This window comes from Patella vulgata, chromosome 6 (genome assembly GCF_932274485.2).
Source record: "Patella vulgata chromosome 6, xgPatVulg1.2, whole genome shotgun sequence".
Lineage (NCBI taxonomy): Eukaryota > Metazoa > Mollusca > Gastropoda > Patellidae > Patella > Patella vulgata.
The window spans coordinates 55,968,043-55,987,754 of record NC_065884.2 but is presented as its reverse complement, the minus strand read 5'-3'; the positions used below and the strand labels follow the sequence as shown (position 1 = coordinate 55,987,754).

The following is a 19,712-nucleotide window of genomic DNA, read 5'->3' as shown; positions in this document are numbered from 1 at the left end:
TTTTGTAGGGTTTTATTTATGGACTTTGTTTTGTTGTTTGTTATTAGGGATATTAGTGTTTTGTTAAAGAAATCAAGCGGCTTTAAAGATGACGTTAGAGTAGGTGGTGAAGTTTCTAAAAAGGAGGAAATTCGGGTATTGTAGGGAATAATTACTTCATTCCCACAAAAACAATCATCGCAGATTGATTGAAAGTAATTATTGAGATGACGTAATTTGTTTTTTTTTTTTTTGTTTTTTTTTGGTGACAATCGTTCGGATGGGGCGAAAAACCAAAGCCCGGTGTACCCATTGGCGTGCAGGTAAAAGAACCCTTGACAGTCGAAATTCGAATAAGAGTAAGTCGTAACACCGCTGTCCGAGAAAACAATCTCTCATAGCACACTACTTGGCCACACTGACCGAGATTGTTCATAGGGATTTTACAGCGTTCACCCCCCCCCCCCACACACACACACCCCTTATCAGTGATGTAGGACGACGAGATTGGCAAGGGGCAACGTGTAGTCGTTCGGATGGGTCGAAAAACCGAGGTCCCGTGTACACATTGGCATGCACGTAAAAGAACCCTCACGGTTTGAATTCGGGGGAGAACAGTAGGACATTAAACCCCATTTCATTTCATTTTCATTTCATAGCACACTGCATGGAGTATGACTGTCTTCATTAGCCCGGTTGGAACAGAACAGTAGGACGTCAAACCCCTATTTCATTTCATTTGTTAAAATCAACAGTTTATCTTTAATACGTGTAACATGCCGAGTATTACATTGTATAACAATAACTATTATATATATACTGTAAGTGTATATAAGTAAAATACAAGTACTTTGTATTATGTTTTATACATACCGCTATAATATGCTATTTTTACATACAAAACATTGTGTCATATCACTTAGTGGATAGACAATGAGCATTCTTTTATACTACCTTTTATTCATCGTAAATGGAATTGTTTATCTTTTGACGTACATCACAAGGGGTCCTGGTCAACTGGGCTACTTGCTGCCAGTAATAAAAGAAACTGTCATTGCACCAGCTAACACGGCGAGAAGTTCCCACGCAAACACAAAATCAACGTTTTTAGCGTATAGTTGTGGTATTATGACCTACAAATGGGTTACTATATATGTATAAGTTATAATCACTTTATACTGACCAGTCGTTGAATGTTTATAATATGTATTGTTGAGGGTCACGGTGGCTAAATGGGTAAGACGCTGGCTCGCTAGCTTGACGGTCGGGTGTTCGATCCCTGCATTGGCCGAGAAAGTTTATCCAGATGCTGGACGGAAAGCTTGACAAGGACAGCTGTCTAGTCGTTCGGATGTGACGAAAAACCGAGGTCCTGTGTACACATTGGCGTGCACGAAAGAGTAGGCCGTAGAGCCGCTGTCCGGGCAAAATTTCGCTCATAGAACACAGTATGGTGTATGTCCGTCTTCATTAGCCCAGTTCGGAACAGAACAGCAGGACGTTAAACCCCATTTCATGTTATTTCATATACTGACCATTGCTGAATTTTCATATTATGTATATTTATGTGGACGTCAACCTAATCCTGTAGCATCTTGACCATCGCTGTCTTCTTCTTATTGAGCTTATAACGTACGCTTCCCCATAGGGAGATATCGCAAGAGATATAGGTCGTGTCAATCAATGATAATCAGTAATTGAACTAGAAGTGCACAGGACACAAAATTATGGAAGACAACTCCTGTTGATTACTGAGCGACTTTTAGACTTCTCTTTATCTTTAACAAAGTTTTGCTGAGTAATAAACGGTAATTATATTGAAAAGAAGTGTGACCAGGGTATAATATAGTATTGCATTCTGCGAATAAGGCTTCGAAAATCTTGGAGATAGAAACGATAAATTCCTCCAAACACCCTGCCATCCCCAAGGTGAAAAAGGAATGATGAATTTTTTATTTTTGTTTTAAGGTCCCACCTTTTTTCCGCTTCATGACATTTACTGATTTAATTAAAACGCCATTTGTTTTATTTTCTTTATGACTTTGATCGGATCGGATCGGAGACAAACAATTACAGATCAGGCGTGATCATGGTCAAAACACAAGGAGGCAGACCACCATTAAATAGTTCGTCTATTTATAGCAATTCTCTCTCTTCTCCCCTTTTGCATGCCCATTTGTGTTGATTTTTTGGTCTAGAATGGACGAAGAGGGTTTGAATTAACATTTTCTGCCAGGTTTTGGTAAATATTCATGATTTTGAGGCGGAAGGATAAGAGGGTTATCAGGTTAGCTACGGCGATATGTACGGCAACTAGTTACATGTTTTTAGTATGCTTCTTCAAGTTTGTGTATCTCAAAATTTTGGTGGTCAACCTCATACAAATTTTAGTGCAAAGACATGACCATTTGTTCCTCTGTCTGTAGTGAAAAGCATTCAGCCCAACGAAAATTTGGGGAAAAGTTGGAGGTGGGCAAAGAGGCCAGAATTAACATAGAAGTCAATGGGGAAATTAATGGTGGTCTGCCTCCACAACATTATTGTAGTTATCTCCCCTGCCAAAAAAAAATACATTGAATAGTGGGGGGAAAAGTAGAATATTATTTTCAATGAGACACATATTAAGGAGTCAGTTTATACCACCTTTATATATTTTTTCATATATCATATTATGTCCAAAATTATTAGCACAACCGTAAAGCTACACTACTTTGTTTCACAATAAACAATGAAAAGTAAAAGGTATTCCGACACAAACTGATTTTAAAATGCTTTTCGTCCGTCTTGGTCTTATTCATAAATAATCTCATTGCATAGAGATGGACACCATACTGTGGTTTGAATTGGCTATTGTTACCATTGTCTATGGTTATATATATATCGGTAACTAAGAGAAAACGTGTATACACGCGTGTAAATCTGTTGTATATTGGATACAATTTAGGAACAATGAGTTGAAAATTAATTAAATTAATGGCCCATTGTTACTTATTGACTATTATGTCGAGGGACGTATTTTTTAATTAATTGGTTTTCCATTATTATTTTTTTCGTCATGTCATCGACGTTCGTTTTATTAAAGGGAAAATTTGCGATATTGTACGTGTAAGTGTTATGCACATCTAAAAATGTGTCTATTTACAAAAATACCCATTTTAAATGTTATAATCCCGTCGATGGTTGCGTACTCTATCTCGTACTAATAAGTACATTGAGTGAGCCCTGTGGCCCAGTGTCTTAGACGCTGGCTCACTAACAAGAAAATTCCTCGCCGGAATTTTCCAGCGTGGTTTACTCTTGTCAGTGGTGCAGGACAGGGGATCTGGTAAGTAACATTGTATAGTTGTTCGGATGGTACGATGCTGGAATCTCGCTTCCTTGTAACTTTGTAAAATACTTAAAGCGAGGATTTCATATTTTCTAAGAAAGTCAAAACATAATTATTTCTATGTCTTTGCGCTCAATAGGTTATCAACTCACTATTATACGATCATGGGCATTATTTCTCACCCTTAAAAATCATTGAAACAGGAAATAATAACACAATTACCTCCCTTGTTTTCCTACTACCTTCATGGAATAGCTATGTTCAAACGTTTGAATTTGAAGCTGAAAATGATATTTTTGCCAATTTCTCAGCTGGCAATAGTGAATTATAGGATTAATAGGATTATTCTTTAACAAGGTAGGATTGTTTATGGATACCATCTATTTTAAGGCTTTATTTTAATAAATTTTGAAAATATAACTTAAAAATATGAAATTGTAGCTTTAACGGTACTGAACCATTTTCGACTGATATTCCTATTAAAAATTCAACTTTAACAATATTGTAGTTTGCGAGGGATACACAAATTGATCAAATAACTCTGGTGGACTTTAATCGACATATTTCATATTTTGTGAATTTTATTTAAAACCCTGACAATTTTCGTGCTAGGTATGTATGCTCAGAACACGCCATATATATATTTTAAACATACATTATGCAAGAGCTAAATCTGCCTACTACAGGTCTTTCTTTAAGCCTTAAATGTTATTTAAATTATTAATTAGGCATTAATTAACTTACCATTGTTATCCAGCGATATTTAGTGGGTTCGATACGTTTTGTGATGGATGATTTAACGTAAAATGGATAATCGAGATTTTGTTTATTATTGTACCAACGATAGTAATGACTATCGAGGTTAGCCTAAAATTGAATCGCTAATATCTCGGTTCAGAGTGAAGCAATCATACTGAAATTTTCAGCATATTCTGTTTTCATTATCTATTTTTTTAACTATTATAGAACTGTTAGCTCGCTATCTAATCTTACCTAATGTACCTTTAAATGAGTACAGAATCGTAGGACTTTAAATCCTACTTCGTTTCAGTACGACGTACCAGTTCGTAATAAAGTCTATATACAAGCCAGTACAATTTGTCTTCATAGATTAGCTTTTAATCAAACTAATTGTTGAACTCATTAACTTAATATCATCCACAGTCTTCGACACTGCAAACGAGATTTATTGGTCAATCTAAACCATTCATGTAGTTATCTTACCGGGAAAAGATGAGCTTCTGATATCCATTATTTAAGACAAATCGAAAAATTTAAAATTGGCACACGAATCGCGTGCCAGAATGCTTTCGTGCGCCATTTGTAATGATCCGACTCGAAGAACGAGGTTAAACATGCCCTAGAGGAGAATACTACCGGTGTAGGTATACTGGAATACTAGAAAAAACAGACGTCAAACACTGCCATTCAATTTGGACCCTTCGCGTATTTCGCCGAACATATTTGATTAGAAATTACAGGAAAAACAGAAATTCTAAAAACTTTAAGCTCTGGTACTTACAATCTTCTGGAATAATGTCCATTATTTATCCCTCTATGACGTTATTAATTTAGTAGGCAACAAATTTAAGAATTAGAGTTGTCAAACGTTGTACTTGAGATACCGAGATTCAATAAGTTTGTATGGTGTGGTTGGTTATTATAAATAACAATATTGCAGTTTGAAATGTTTTTTTCTTAATAAACAAACATTTTGGTATATAGTTGCATAATAAACAACATTTTTGGTTATATTGTTTCATAATAAACCAAATTTTAGCTAATGGTGTAGTTAATTGTTTTGTGTGACTTATTAAATTTGCTGTGTTTTTTAAGTAACGGTTTTTGTATACTGTACCCCTAAATTCTATTGTTTATCTCATGTTTATGAACGAATTTTGTTTATTTTTAACAGACACGGGTGTATAAATTAAGTCAAAATATAAATACTCTACATGCCAACTCATTCAAATAAATTTCTCTTTTGTTTATATTCCTTGTGTTTTTTTATAATTGGTGAGGGGTAGAGGATGTGGATATCTATTTCTACGTGCTACATCCTGTTTTTAAATGATTACAATTTTGAAGTGCTATTTATGTAATGGTTATATCCACGAGGAGAGTAAAATCTATTTGAGGAAACATGAGCAATAAAGATCCGGTTTATTGAGATTTGGTCATTTTTATATATTTATTGTGCATGTATGCATAATAAACTAGCATTGTATGGCCACTGTATACGGGATCGGGAGTTCAGTCGGTACATTGGGGCCCATGAAACCCCGACGGAGGTGGAGGGCAGGACGGAAATATCCGATGCTCTATTCTTTCTATGCAGGGGTAGGGTTGAAGGGTTAGAAACACTAATTTTGGCATAGTCCTTGGAAAGGTTTGGTAGGAAGAGGCCCAAAATGTGTCTTACTCCTGCATCTGCACCGACTGGGCTAATGAAGACGAGCATGCGCTATACACTGTGATATGAGAGAAAATTTGCACGGACAGCGGCATTACGGCATATTCTTATTACGAATTCCAGCTGTCAAGGATTACGTGCACGCCAATGTGTACACGGGACTTCGGTATTTAGTCCCATCTGAACGAGTATATGCCGCCTATAGATGATGCAAAATGAATATACATGTATTGGAAATTTCATTTAAACTACTTTATTCTGAGCGAAGTAAATTGGACAAGATGTGTGCATTGATTGTTTATTATCTTAACAACGGTACTGGTATATTCGAAACATACACTTGCTCCTCCATGTTTGAATTAAATCATTAAATAGCCGAACCGTTCTAATCTAATTAAAATCTCAAGCATCGAGAGTTGATTACGGTCTTGTCATGTTAATAAATGTCTAATTAATAATTTATATAACATTTAAGGCTTAAAGGAAGACCTACAATAGGCGTATGCCCGTCTTCATTAGCCCAGTTCGGAGCAGAACAGTAGGACGTTAAACCCCATTTCATTTCATTTTCTTGAATAACGTATCTTTAACAGCGGCTTTTTCTGTTTACTCTTCATTGAATTCCAACTACCGGGGGATCTTTCACGTGCACTCCAATATGCACACCAGACATCTGTTCCTAATTGCCAATTCGTCTGTCCTGTACCAACGATAACGGCACGCTGAAAACCCTGATTGAGACCTCCTGGTTAGTGAGCAGCGCCTTATTCATTGAGTCACCGCGGCTCCTCATACAAAAGGGAAAATATTTAACAGCCTTAAGCAGGGCCCGTGAGAGTCGAGGGGGGGGGGGAGGGCTGGTCTACATGCCCAGGGGCCCGGAGGTATGCAGAGTAATGTTTCAATGATTTAGATGAGTTGGTCGTTCTTGCTTTAATAGATCAAAAATAGATAATGCAAAATGAATACATGTATATTGAAAATTTCATTCAAATTACTTTATTCTGAGCAAAGTTATCACTGTTTGTAATTTTGATAAGTTGTGTGTCTTGATTGTGTTTTGACGTAACCATGGTATTGGTTTATTCGAGGCTAAGCCTCACCTTCCCATTTTCAAATCAAATTAATAAAAGGCCGAACCGTTCTAATCTAGTTAAAATCTTGAGTATCCGATGGCATCGAGAGTTTATTATGGTGTTGTCATGTTAATAAATGTCTTATTAATAATTTATATAACATTTAAGGCCCAAAGTAAAATACCTGCAATGGGCAGATTTAGCTCTTGAATAATGCATCTTTAATAAAAAAAAAAAAATACACTGTTACGCTAGTGACGTCAATGGCGACAATGTTTTGTTTGAAGCGAATCTACAATGACAACATTGACCCAAAAGTTAAATATCCGCTGCAACTGTTTGGCGACAAAATATATGCGTTCGATTTTCACTATGCTAGCATAGCTCTCAGAATTTATGCAAATATTCCAGTAACTGTTGCATCCGCTAAGCGATCCTTCAGCAAACTGGTTCACTTAAAGAGCTCCTAATTTTAGCATGTACGTGTAATGTATTTATTTGTTTGTGTTCTATAGAAGGGATATGTTATGAAAATATATATGTCAAATTCGTTTGGCCGTTTAATATGCTCTCAATATTAACTTTTTTTGTTGTTCTGCACATTTGAATTTTAAAACATTTTTTTTAAATTATTAAGAAAAAAGGTAAAGGTGTTGGAAGTAAATCTGAATAAAAAATATTTCCTATTGATGAATGGGTACATAAAATGGTACGCGGGGGTGTAACTAAAATGAGTAAAAGGCGCCAAATCTGCCCCGGTCAATTTGTATTACTAAGTTCGATGTAAACAACACTCGTATTATCAATGCCATATGATGTGACGTCATACGTAGAAATTTGCTGGCGTCTTGTACAGTGTTTAAATAAAGATTTCGCATTACCGCTATAAAACAGTTCGCTTATGGATATTACCGCTATAAAACAGTTCGGTTATGGATATTACCACTATAAAACAGTTCGGTTATGGATATAGGTGCATGTGACTAAAGCTCCATAGATCCAACATGTCTATTTGTCATGGATTCCATTAATACTTACTAGTTGAACATTACTTCAATAGCGGTGGCTCAGTGGGTAAGGCGCTCGTTTACCATACAAGAAATCCCGGGTATACCATACAAGAAATTCCGGGTTCCATCCCGGTGTATTGTCAGTGGCACAGACAGAGCACAACAATGGACAGCGTCTAGTCGTTCGAATACCAAGTATGAGATAAAAATGCGTGATCCGTTATCGAATTCGCTAAATTCCCTAAATAAAACAAAGAAGATATCAGTAAAACGGATCACTTATATAATTGTTTATATATCATTTATTGAAATATTTAACAATACTGTAGTTTTAATTAAATATTATATACGAATTATGACATTATTTTAACAAAAGCTACGCTATATATATAATAAATTGCGAAATAACATTTTATCATCGTATCATCATTGTGACATGTTCAGCATTGTGTCAACTGAAACATGTTTAGCATTGTATCAATTGCGATAAGTTTAGCATTGTATCAATTGTGGTAATATTTCAGACTTTTACAAATGTATATATATTTTTTAACGAAATACTGTTAATATTTGAACATTGATCTTATACACTTCTTATGCTATTGTACACTAATTTTAATATCTTAGCCAAATGTGTTCTGACCTCATGTATAACGAAATACTGTTAATATTTGAAAACAGATCTTATACACGATTCATGCTATTGTACTCTCATTTTAATATTTCTGCCAAATGTGTTCTGATCTCATGTATAATATTTTAAGATATGAAACACTGTTTTAATATTTTACATAGTTATATTTACATTATACACAATGTGGAGAAGTATTAGTTTATATCTAAATGGGTTATAAACAATCTAAAATCTGGAATCCTACAATATATATTGTATATATACATTATTTCGCAATTCGTTTTTTTTTTATATATATACTTTCGAAGTAAAACGAAATTTTGAACCATAACAACGAAATGAAATAGGATATGAATTTGTCAGTGAATTAATGAATTGAAGTTTTTGGTTTGACTAAAAGGGCAATAATAACGAAATTTTGAACCATAACAACGAAATGAAATAGGATATGAATTAGTCCGTGAATTAATGAATTGAAGTTTTTGGTTTGACTAAAAGGGCAATAATAAGAGACACTAGAAAATGATAAATTTAATGTATACATCCCAATTTATCAAAATTCCAAGCCTCGTCCCTCTTAAAGAATCATATTATAGTATACCGGGATGTATGTTGTGCAATTCGTTGAATTCAGATCCTAATCGTTGTATTCTTTCCTATACTGGCGCGTGTATATTTCGGTAGCGAATGTACCTTAATTCCAACACAGTGTCTAATACAAAATGCCAGATCTAACTGGCATTGGGGTTTTCAACGATCTCAGTTTGTCTTTTTGTGTTAAAATACACGAGCTACCCCCCTTTCTATAAATGTACATGTATTGGGTCGTGTGAATGGGAATGGGTAGCGAATTCAACAGCGTCAACAATATCATAGAAAATAAATTCTCTCTTGTAATTGACAAAGAAATCAGATCGTTCTAACGTTTCCAGTGTGTACTTGGGTACCCGAGCTAGCAATATGTCGACACTCACGTGACCAAACTCGGCGACTATCTGCTTCAAAATATTGATACCTGCTATGTCGATGTATGATATCCTGCTACAATCGATAATAAGGAAATGGATTGTCTCTGCTTGATCAACAGAAACAGAGGACGCTTCGTTGTTCTGAGATTCTAATCCACCATTAGCGTTCTTCAAATCTGGTTCGCTGACTGTAACAGAATCGACGAACATTTCTTTTTCAGCTCTGTGGGTCGCAGGATGGAAGACATTCTCGTACAACTGCTTTTTGAATCTTTCGGCATTGGCAAAGAATAATTGAGCATCGAAAGCAAATATTTTTACTCCAGGGACGTCATTGATCGTATTTCGGAATCTCTTGTCTAAATACAAACGTTCTCCGTAAGGTGATCCGACCAAGTATCCAGAACTTAGTTGGTTCTGGATAATCACTGTCAAAATGGATACTCCGATTCCGACAACGATTCCAATGTCCAGATCAACAAACACCGACACTAACAAAGTCAGCAACCAAATCACAAAATCTGGTTTGGAAACTCGCCAAATCTCGGGTAGGTGAGTTACCTGGAGCAAGAGTTCTTTCATGGCAACAACAATCATGGCAGCGAGGACAGCAACGGGTAGTGACACAAAGAGCGGACCAGCGGCTAATAGTACTATCAGAATGAATACCGCAGAAGTTATTCCATTCAACGTAGATTTTGTACCCAATGTGTGGAGAATCATCGTGCGGGGTGGAGCAACACAAGACGGGAAGCACAAGAAGAAGGAACTGACAAAGTTACACATCCCATAAGCTACAAGTTCTTGATTATCATCAACTTCATATTCATTTAGTCTGGCCATTAACTTAGCCATGGCTATGGTTAAAGCAAATGCCAAAATAGCGATCACAAAACTATCCATGCCAACTCGGGGTAGGACTTCAAAGTTGGGTAGTCTTGGTACAGGAATGCCTGTTGGTATACTTCCGACGATTGCTACTCCGAAACGTCCATTTAAATTAGCAAAGTGGGAAATAATTGTCCCAACAACAACAATCAGCAAATCGATAGGAACTGGGAATTTTAGTTTAGCTTTGAATCTTTGGTTGATGCAAATCTTTACTAAAAGCAGAACGATGACGCAAATTACAGCTATAACCAGATCAGCTATGTTTGTTTTGGTTATATTTGTAAATATTTCGATGTAAGTTTTAACGAGTTTCCCAGCTCCTGCATGAGGTAGCACCTTGATGTTCAGCATCTTGCTGACTTGGCTGGTAGCGATGTGTATGGCTGAAGCAGTTGTGAATCCACCGATAAACGAAACGGATAAGTAACTCGTTAGGAATCCCAGACGCATCAATCCCATTGCAAGTAGAATTATCCCCGCTAGAAAGGTTACCGCCATAGCGACTCCAACTTTATATTCGAGAATATCCTGCTCCGTAAGAATATTTACCATGCTACTATTACCTGTAGCACCAGTAGCAGCAAGCGCTCCCGCTTCCCTTTCTACAATCGAAGCAGTTAGAACAGCAAGAACAGCATTAGTCCCAAACGATACATGAGGAGATGTCCCAAAAATCACGTACAACAAAATGGGATAAAAGGTACTGTACAAACCATAAACAGGTTGTAGAGAAGCCAGTAACCCGAATCCAAGTCCTTGTGGAAGATGCATAAATCCTGCAGAAAGACCAGCCAGCACATCTACGAGGATTTTTGTCAACTTGTAATGCCTGAGAACTCCAATTATGGGAAAGTAGTTGAGAAAATGACGACAAATGGATTTTGGTGAACATGAACACGAGCCTTTGATTCTATCCTTGATTCCAATTTCTGGTTCATCTTTCCTGTAAACTCTGTCCAAATCTCTTTGATTATACACCCGCCTTTTAATTTGGACATTGCCACTTCCACTTGCTGACATCTCCATGGTTCCTTTTGCCCCGTAGTGCTGCGACGCTTCGTCGGAAACCTGAAATGGAAATCATTAACCAATCAAATGCAAAACTATTGTCATTTCTGGTGGAAGTATAACTATTGATTCTATGAAGTTATCGAAACTGTCGATTTATTTTTCAACTGTATTATATAATTGCATTTTGGAAAGGGATACCCCGTAGACATTTGAATCTAGTTTGCTTGGATTCGTTTAATTTACAGCTCGCGAACTAGAACCCGGTGTCAAATTGGAACACACGTGAGAGAAATATAGTATGTCAATGGTTTGCTTCTTCGATGTTATTTATTTTTCAGACAATCTTTCCGTTAATTTGAAACTTGGGACTTGGCATATCAGTTACATGACATGTCCAGGAAATTTCGTTTTTTCCTTTGGCCGTTTGGCAGCAGTTAGTGCAGGGGTGGTTCGAACGGTACTTCAAAGGCATTTCTTTGCTGACGAACATTTATAACTTTTATTTATACATTGCTATGAATTAAACTGTAATGTTAAATATTCTACTTTCTGAATACATAAGATCATAATCTCAATGAATTTTATTCAGATTATTCCCTTTATATTCACCGACCTTCGGTTTTAAATAGGTTTATATGAACATATTTAAATGAAAAAGATATCAGTTGTAACCTTCTTTAACAGATATTGTTAAAGGCGTTCAACAAAACTGATCTCAATGCTAATGAATTCACTTCATTTTGCATACGGCACAATGTGGGTTTCATACAGAATGAATGAGTTGGAGCGATCTGTCAAAATGGAACAAGAGAGTTCATAACCCTACCTATTATCATGTGTGATAGTATCTTGGCAAAAATCGAGTCGCAAGTGTTCGATTGAAAGGGTCTTTAATAAAATTGAAAATGCAACGCAACAGTATTCTAGAGCAAATATTATGGTTTCTCTGTTGAATAACTAGTTAATATCGATCGTTATATTTACGTAAAGTTTACGTCATTTTGGTTAGATTTGGGTTGGTGTCCAATAATGGTAAAATTTTATGGTTAAATTTACATTACTTTTATGTCAGAATGGTTACTTTCACGTAAATCAAACGTAAAATTTATGACGGGTTTCTAGTTAATTATTTCGCTTTGAATAGGTCTGGATTAAATCGACATACCAGTGAGTGCACATTCTAACAATTGATAAATATTCAGAATTCAGACATAATAATAACATGTATTATGGTTATAATTCTAACGTTAATCTAACGTAAATTTTACGTCAGGTTTCTAACCGTTAGTTTATGGTTATTAGTTTTCTAACATAAATCTGATATTAGTTTTCTAACGTAACCCCAATGCTAGTTGTGTAGAGTGAAACAAATGTCAGTTTAATGTCATACTAACAATTAAATTACTGTTATTTTTTATCGTTAGTTTTCTAACGTAATACAAATGTTAGATAAATATCAAGATAATAACAATTAAATTACTGTTATTTTTTTTTATCGTTAGTTTTCTAACCATGATCTAAAATTAGTTTTCAAACATACCAGGATTAATCCAATGAATTCATTCCAAAATTCTAAATTTTAGGCATTCTGGAAGGCAACTTGAACAAAATCTGTTAATAATTGCAATCTGTAGAATATTTACAGACAAAAGTGGGCGTGGCACTGCCCCTGTGGGTCAGGGCATACACCAAACTAAATAGTTGTTATCCTTATCGTGTAAGGAATAAATATGCCAAGTTCCAAGATGATCCACAGCCTGAGGACAAAAGACACAAAAACTGGGCGTGACACTGCCTCCGTGGCCAGTTGGACATTGACCAGTATAAATAGGTACAACTCCATGATGGATCATGCCGAAATGGAACAAAATCTGTTAATAATTTCAACCTGTAGAGTATTTACAGACAAAATATTAACAAAAAATGGGTGTGATACCACCCAAGGGGTTAGGATCATGCACCAAAATCAATAACTGCCGTCCTTAGGACACAGAAAAGAAATTGGGCGTGACTCTGGCCTTTGGGCATGCGCCAAAAATAATAGAGGTCATCCTTAGGGTATAGGTAATAAATATGAAAAGTTTTAAAGACGATCCAATAAAGGAGGCAAGCCTCTAACTCAATATCATCCACAGTCTTCGACATTGCAAACAAGACTTATGGATCAATTTAAATCAACATTGATCTTCTGATATCCAATATTTAACACAAAATGACCATTTTAAAATTGGCACACGCATTGTATGCCAGAATGCTTTCGGGTGCCATTTGTAATGAAGCTGATCGATGGCGAGGCTAAAAATATCCCACAGGAGAAAACTACCGGTGTAGACTTGAACAGCCAGATACCAAAGACTATCATTCAATTTGGACTCTTCGCTTAATTCGACAAACATAACTGATTAGAAATTTCAGTAAAAACAGAAAATGTAATTCAGTTTATTTACATTCATATTACATTATTGCATGCATCCGATTTGTGTCCATTTGTCGGTGCCAAAGAAAATATATATAGCTCCTTTAAGAATTGCGGTCTGTAGGCGACACACAGACACACACATAGAAAAAGAAATGAATGAATGACCTACTCTCATTTCGAATTCAAAAAGACTAGACAGTGTCCTTACCCGGCCATCTGTCATACACTAATAACAAGGGTGACTTAATTGACCAACACTGTACAAGAGCTCTTGTATTTGCCCATGAATTTATGAATTTAAACACGCTAATTCATAAGAACCAGGAACTGAAATAGCCTACTGGAATTAGGTAAATTAAATTTTGATTTTATATTTTTGTGTATGAATTCGGTGAATGGAAATGGATGGGTCATAAATGAAATGCCGCACAAAAAAACCCTCTGTGCAGTCCGCAAAAACATTCTCCTTACTATTCTAGACTGTGACTAGAGCAACTTGAAAGTCTTCCAATACATAGTCTTATTTATGTGGTTTTGCTACCGACATCCAATGTGAGAGTCAAAACAAATAATGAAGAAATGTGTCATCAAGAGTCTATATAACCACTGTTTATTACCGGTACACTGATTGTATATGTATTAAGCCTGGTGGACGCTATGCGACGACATGGGTGATTTTGGTCGCCAATGATGAAAAATAAGAAAAATCGCCTAATGTTCTCAAACGGTCTCTAGCTATTTCTCATTGTCAGCGCGCCTGTCCAACCTCGTGGGTTTTCTCCGGGTCCTCCGGTTTCCTCCCACTGCTAAAGACCCCTACGCGCAAGCGAATTATGTAAATAAAATTAAACCATATGTTAGTCCCGAAATGACCTAGTTTGTGTCGAGTGGACGTTAAACCCCATTTCTCTCTCTCTCTCTCATTGTCAGCGACAATTGCAGAGATATGTTTGCTTTAGTTGTCGATTCGTCAGCAACAAGTCGTGTAATGTGCTCACCTCGGTGACAAAATCACGCGACAACCAATGAAATAAAATCATCTATTAAACCAATCATGTTTTTGTTATTTTTATCATGTGAACTAACAACACACACGGTTTCGACGATTTTTTAATGTTAAATGTTGAATTTAAATCATCTGACTTACTGAAATTAAGGCCCTTCCTCCTACACCATTAACTCCGGGATCGGACCCGGACCTCATGGTTTGTTAGCCAGCGCCTTAGACACTGAGCCACTGTCAAAGGAGGTAAACTCCTGAACAGATAATTGTAACTGAATAGCAAAATAATTCCTGCTATTCCAAGTCGTGAGTACGGCAATTTGACCGGATCGGACCCGAAATCATGGTTAAGCCAGCGCTTTAGGTACTGAGCCACTGTCAAAGAGGTAGAGACTCCTGAACGGATGGTTGCAGAACACCGAATATCAAACTAATTCCTGCTATTCCAAGCCATGAGTACAGCAGTTTGAAAGTGGTCCAATATAGCCTCTGTGGATTTGAATCTGAAGTCCAGATATTGGAAGAGGGCAACAATGGAATGTTAAAAAATTCTCGCTTTGTGTCCACGGATCCGCAGTCTTCGGCCACTTTTATTACCGGTAAACTGATTTTAAATGTCTTAAATACTAATCCATGACGGCATGATACTCAGTTTAAAGAAATTACGACTCTGGAAAAACCAACGAAAAATATAATGATCGATTTTAATAAAAGTTTTAAATTTTATGCATCGGTCAATTTTGTGATTTGGATTCCCAGCTTGTCATCAGATCTGTGGATCCTCTGCATGGTTTCCTCCCGCTGCTAAAGATCCCTACGCTAACTGAATAAGAAAAATATGTAAGTCCCAGCCCAAGTTTGTGTCGAGTAGACATTAAACCCCATTTCTCTCTCTTTCAATTTCGATTCCAAACGATTGATGATAAAAATAAAGAATGGTGCAAGAAAGCTGTCACACAATGTTGTGGCTTTAGACATAAAATGTATCGGATTTCGGGCATTTTATTTCGTCAACTAAAGGGTAAAACAAGATTTAAAAATTCCCTCCCTCCAAAATATTATATAATGTTTCTTTATTGCTCATCCCGAAAAATCTTACAACCCATAGGTGATGAGCAGGGCATGTATATACCAACCATGAATTATGTAATGTCTTATAGTTTCTCTACTATAAAGTATTAGTCCGGTCGCCAAACCCAATATTTCGAGTGAACCTGGAAATTTTATACAAAGTTTTTTTTTATGATTGATTTTAGAAGCCTAGGACATGTGTGCACGTAAAATATCACTTGGCATTTGGAATTTAATATAAGAGTAGGCCGTAGGGCCGCTGTCCGGGCAAAACTTCCACTCATAGCAAACTGTATGGCGTAAGCTCATCTTCATTAGCCCAGTAGGGCGCTAAACCCAATTTCATTTTATTTCTTGATTTATCGACCAAGACATTTGACCGGTCAAATAATTCAGTCAATAAATCCAGTAGAATAATCTTTCGGTTATAAACATACATTGTCAGTTTCATCAAAATCGTATAAAAATTGTGACCACTAGAGTGTCCACAACCTTGGAATTATTATGCATATATTTATCAAGTTCAGCATCACAGGAGGCCACCATCGAATAAAGTCCTAGGAAAGTAGCCCGTCCCCCCCACCCCAAATCAAAAGTTTCTTCCGCGCCTGCCACGGAGGCCACAAGAGAATACTGAGCGACTGGTTTTATTGACTGGGATATTTTACTTTTTTCGACTGGATTATTTGACTGTCCACTGGTTATATCAACTGAATTATTTGACTGGATGATTTTTTTAGGTATAGATTTATCTCATATTTCTAGATTTATTTTGATAAAAGGACAAAGGCGAAACGTGAAATACCTTTCATAAAAGGCTTTTGGTTATTACAAAATTTAAACATTACGTCATGCTCCAAATGTATAAATGAATTTATTTATCGTTGATGCTATACACATTCACCCATCGTCTTCTTTATATTATATTATTATTGACGTTACTCAAATATCTATTTTATGTTTAAACATAGGAGCAAAAAACGGTCTGACAATGAATTTTATTTCCGCAAATCAGTTAGGTGTTACATAGTAATAGATGTTAATGCTAGGTTCCCACTATTACGATTCGCGCCAGGAAACTTGTCTGCGACCGTCAAATTTCCAAATTATCTTTAAGGGGGGGGGGGGTCCTACATGGTAATGACGTAGGCTAAATATAACATAAAAATGACGTAAAGTTTACGTTAGATTAACGTCATTTCCTGACGTAAAATTATCGTTAAATTTTTACGTAAATTCTACACCATGATGTTATGTGGGTATAGGGCAAGAGAACATACCTTCTGAAAAGATTTGGTTTCTAACTCTTTTTTTTTTAAAAAAAACCCCGGAAAATAGTTGCTTTTAGCTATGTAGGCTTGACAAACGATACCTCAATACATCTAATACTCATTATCGTCCAATTATTTACATTTTATCGAATAGATATTGTTACTGTGTACAGTATCCAGACGTAACATGATTTATTAACCATACCTAACAAAATGTTTTATTGGAAAGTAATTTGTACAGTCAATTCAATAACGTAGGTGAAAGCAAAAAACCCTGTATACCACCATAAACAAATTGAGTGTCACATTAATATTTATACATCTGGAATGACAGTCATAAGGGTCTATAAATAAATACCGGGGACCGGTACAAAATCAAGGAGATTGGTGCAGACGACCCGGTTGGATGGCTGAATGGTTAACGTGCGCGCGCTGTATCATAACGTCTGTCATTGAGTCGACTGGCGTGGTTTCGAATCCCCGGTTGTACGTGGCAAGGAGTAGGGTCGCCTGTCCAACCTCGTGGGTTTTCTCCGGGTCCTCCGGTTTCCTCCCACTGCTAAAGACCCCTACGCGCAAGCGAATTATTGAAATAAAATTGAATCATGTGTTAGTCCCGAAATGACCTAGTTTGTGTCGAGTGGACGTTAAACCCCATATCTCTCTCTCTCTCTCTCTCTCTCTCTCTCTCTCTCTCTCTCTCCTAATTCTTCTCACCAACATGCCTGGGATGGAAACCACGACAGTCCACTCAATGGCAGACTTTGTGATCTTAAGTGTTCGCGTTAGACCATTTGACCAACCCCCATAAATAAACAAAAAATAAAACAAAAAATACCACTAACTGATTAAATTTCCAAGTTTTCTGATAAATATTTAGAATTTCTTAAAATTATTAAACTTACCCGCTAAGTGTTGTTAATAGACTATTATATGACAATTTATTTAAGTTGTAACGCTAACGTCCTCGTAGCCGACCATTCATACTCCACTTCACTGTTGAATAACTAAAGGCGCAGATTTCTACAACCGATTGTGAATAACCCTCGCTTAATATTCAAGCAAATAATGGCTTGAAAATTAATTTTATAGATGTAAAACATGCTTTCGGCGCTTACCCTGGACTAGACAAATTGAAAATTCTTACAATAGTAAATCTACATATCTCAATGCTTATTTATTTATAAAATTCTGCTAAAACAATACAATGATTACTAATTTGACCTTCTACCTTACTATCAAACTTCTTATATTAATCTTCTTAACAATTAACTTACTACTCTCACGCCAAATAATTTAGTTAAAAGCAGTATACGCTTCAAAGGACCCAAACTCTGGGATTTGTTGCCACCCTTTTTAAAAGCCTTATATAACTTGAATCGTTTCAAGAAAAAACTTCTTTACCTTAAATCTACTTCAAATATCTTATCTTAAAGTATTTGTTGTTTTGGTTTTTTTTGTTTTTTTTTTCTTTTCAATGACATAACTCCTATATCTCTTATCATATGCATTCTGTGTATCTCCGTATTATAAGCATGTGCATGGTGTTACATATTGTATGCTTGGTAAACTCCTGAACAGATAATTGTAACTGAATAGCAAAATAATTCCTGCTATTCCAAGTCGTGAGTACGGCAATTTGACCGGATCGGACCCGAAATCATGGTTAAGCCAGCGCCTTAGGTACTGAGCCACTGTCAAAGAGGTAGAGACTCCTGAACGGATGGTTGCAGAACACCGAATATCAAACTAATTCCTGCTATTCCAAGCCATGAGTACAGCAGTTTGAAAGTGGTCCAATATAGCCTCTGTGGATTTGAAACTGGATCTGAAGTCCAATCTGAAGTCCAGATATTGGAAGAGGGCAACAATGGAATGTTGAAAAATTCTCGCTTAGTGTCCACGGATCCGCAGTCTTCGGCCACTGTTTTTACCGGTAAACTGATTTTAAATGTCTTAAATACTAATCCATGACGGCATGATACTCAGTTTAAAGAAATTACGACTCTGGAAAAACCAACGAAAAATATAATGATCGATTTTAAAAGTTTTAAATTTTATGCATCGGTCAATTTTGTGATTTGGATTCCCAGCTTGTCATCAGATCTGTGGATCCTCTGCATGGTTTCCTCCCGCTGCTAAAGATCCCTACGCTAACTGAATAAGAAAAATATGTAAGTCCCAGCCCAAGTTTGTGTCGAGTAGACATTAAACCCCATTTCTCTCTCTTTCAATTTCGATTCCAAACGATTGATGATAAAAATAAAGAATGGTGCAAGAAAGCTGTCACACAATGTTGTGGCTTTAGACATAAAATGTATCGGATTTCGGGCATTTTATTTCGTCAACTAAAGGGTAAAACAAGATTTACAAATTCCCTCCCTCCAAATATTATATAATGTTTCTTTATTGCTCAGCCCGAAAAATCTTACAACCCATAGGTGATGAGCAGGGCATGTATATGCCAACCATGAATTATGTAATGTCTTATAGTTTCTATACTATAAAGTATTAGTCCGGTCGCCAAACCCAATATTTCGAGTGAACCTGGAAATTTTATACAAAGTTTTTTTTTATGATTGATTTTAGAAACCTAGGACATGTGTGCACGTAAAATATCACTTGGCATTTGGCATTT

At 36.3% G+C, this 19,712-nt stretch overlaps 2 protein-coding genes across 2 annotated transcripts in view; both read right to left on the bottom strand.

Annotated features, from left to right (window-relative positions):
• Nucleotides 1-5,002, bottom strand: part of LOC126825203 (sulfate transporter) — a 40,544-nt gene extending 35,542 nt beyond the window's left edge. Inside the window, exon 1 of the mRNA XM_050554759.2 lies at nucleotides 4,830-5,002. Coding sequence (XP_050410716.1) covers nucleotides 4,830-4,851 — 22 coding nt within the window. The 5' untranslated portion in view covers nucleotides 4,852-5,002. The remainder of the gene's footprint in view (nucleotides 1-4,829) is intronic.
• A 3,157-nt stretch (nucleotides 5,003-8,159) lies between these two features.
• LOC126825205 (sulfate transporter) overlaps nucleotides 8,160-19,712 on the bottom strand; it is a 36,859-nt gene continuing 25,306 nt past the window's right edge. The window contains exon 4 of the mRNA XM_050554762.2: nucleotides 8,160-11,367. Within this exon, the coding sequence (XP_050410719.1) occupies nucleotides 9,244-11,367 (2,124 nt within the window). The 3' untranslated portion in view covers nucleotides 8,160-9,243. The remainder of the gene's footprint in view (nucleotides 11,368-19,712) is intronic.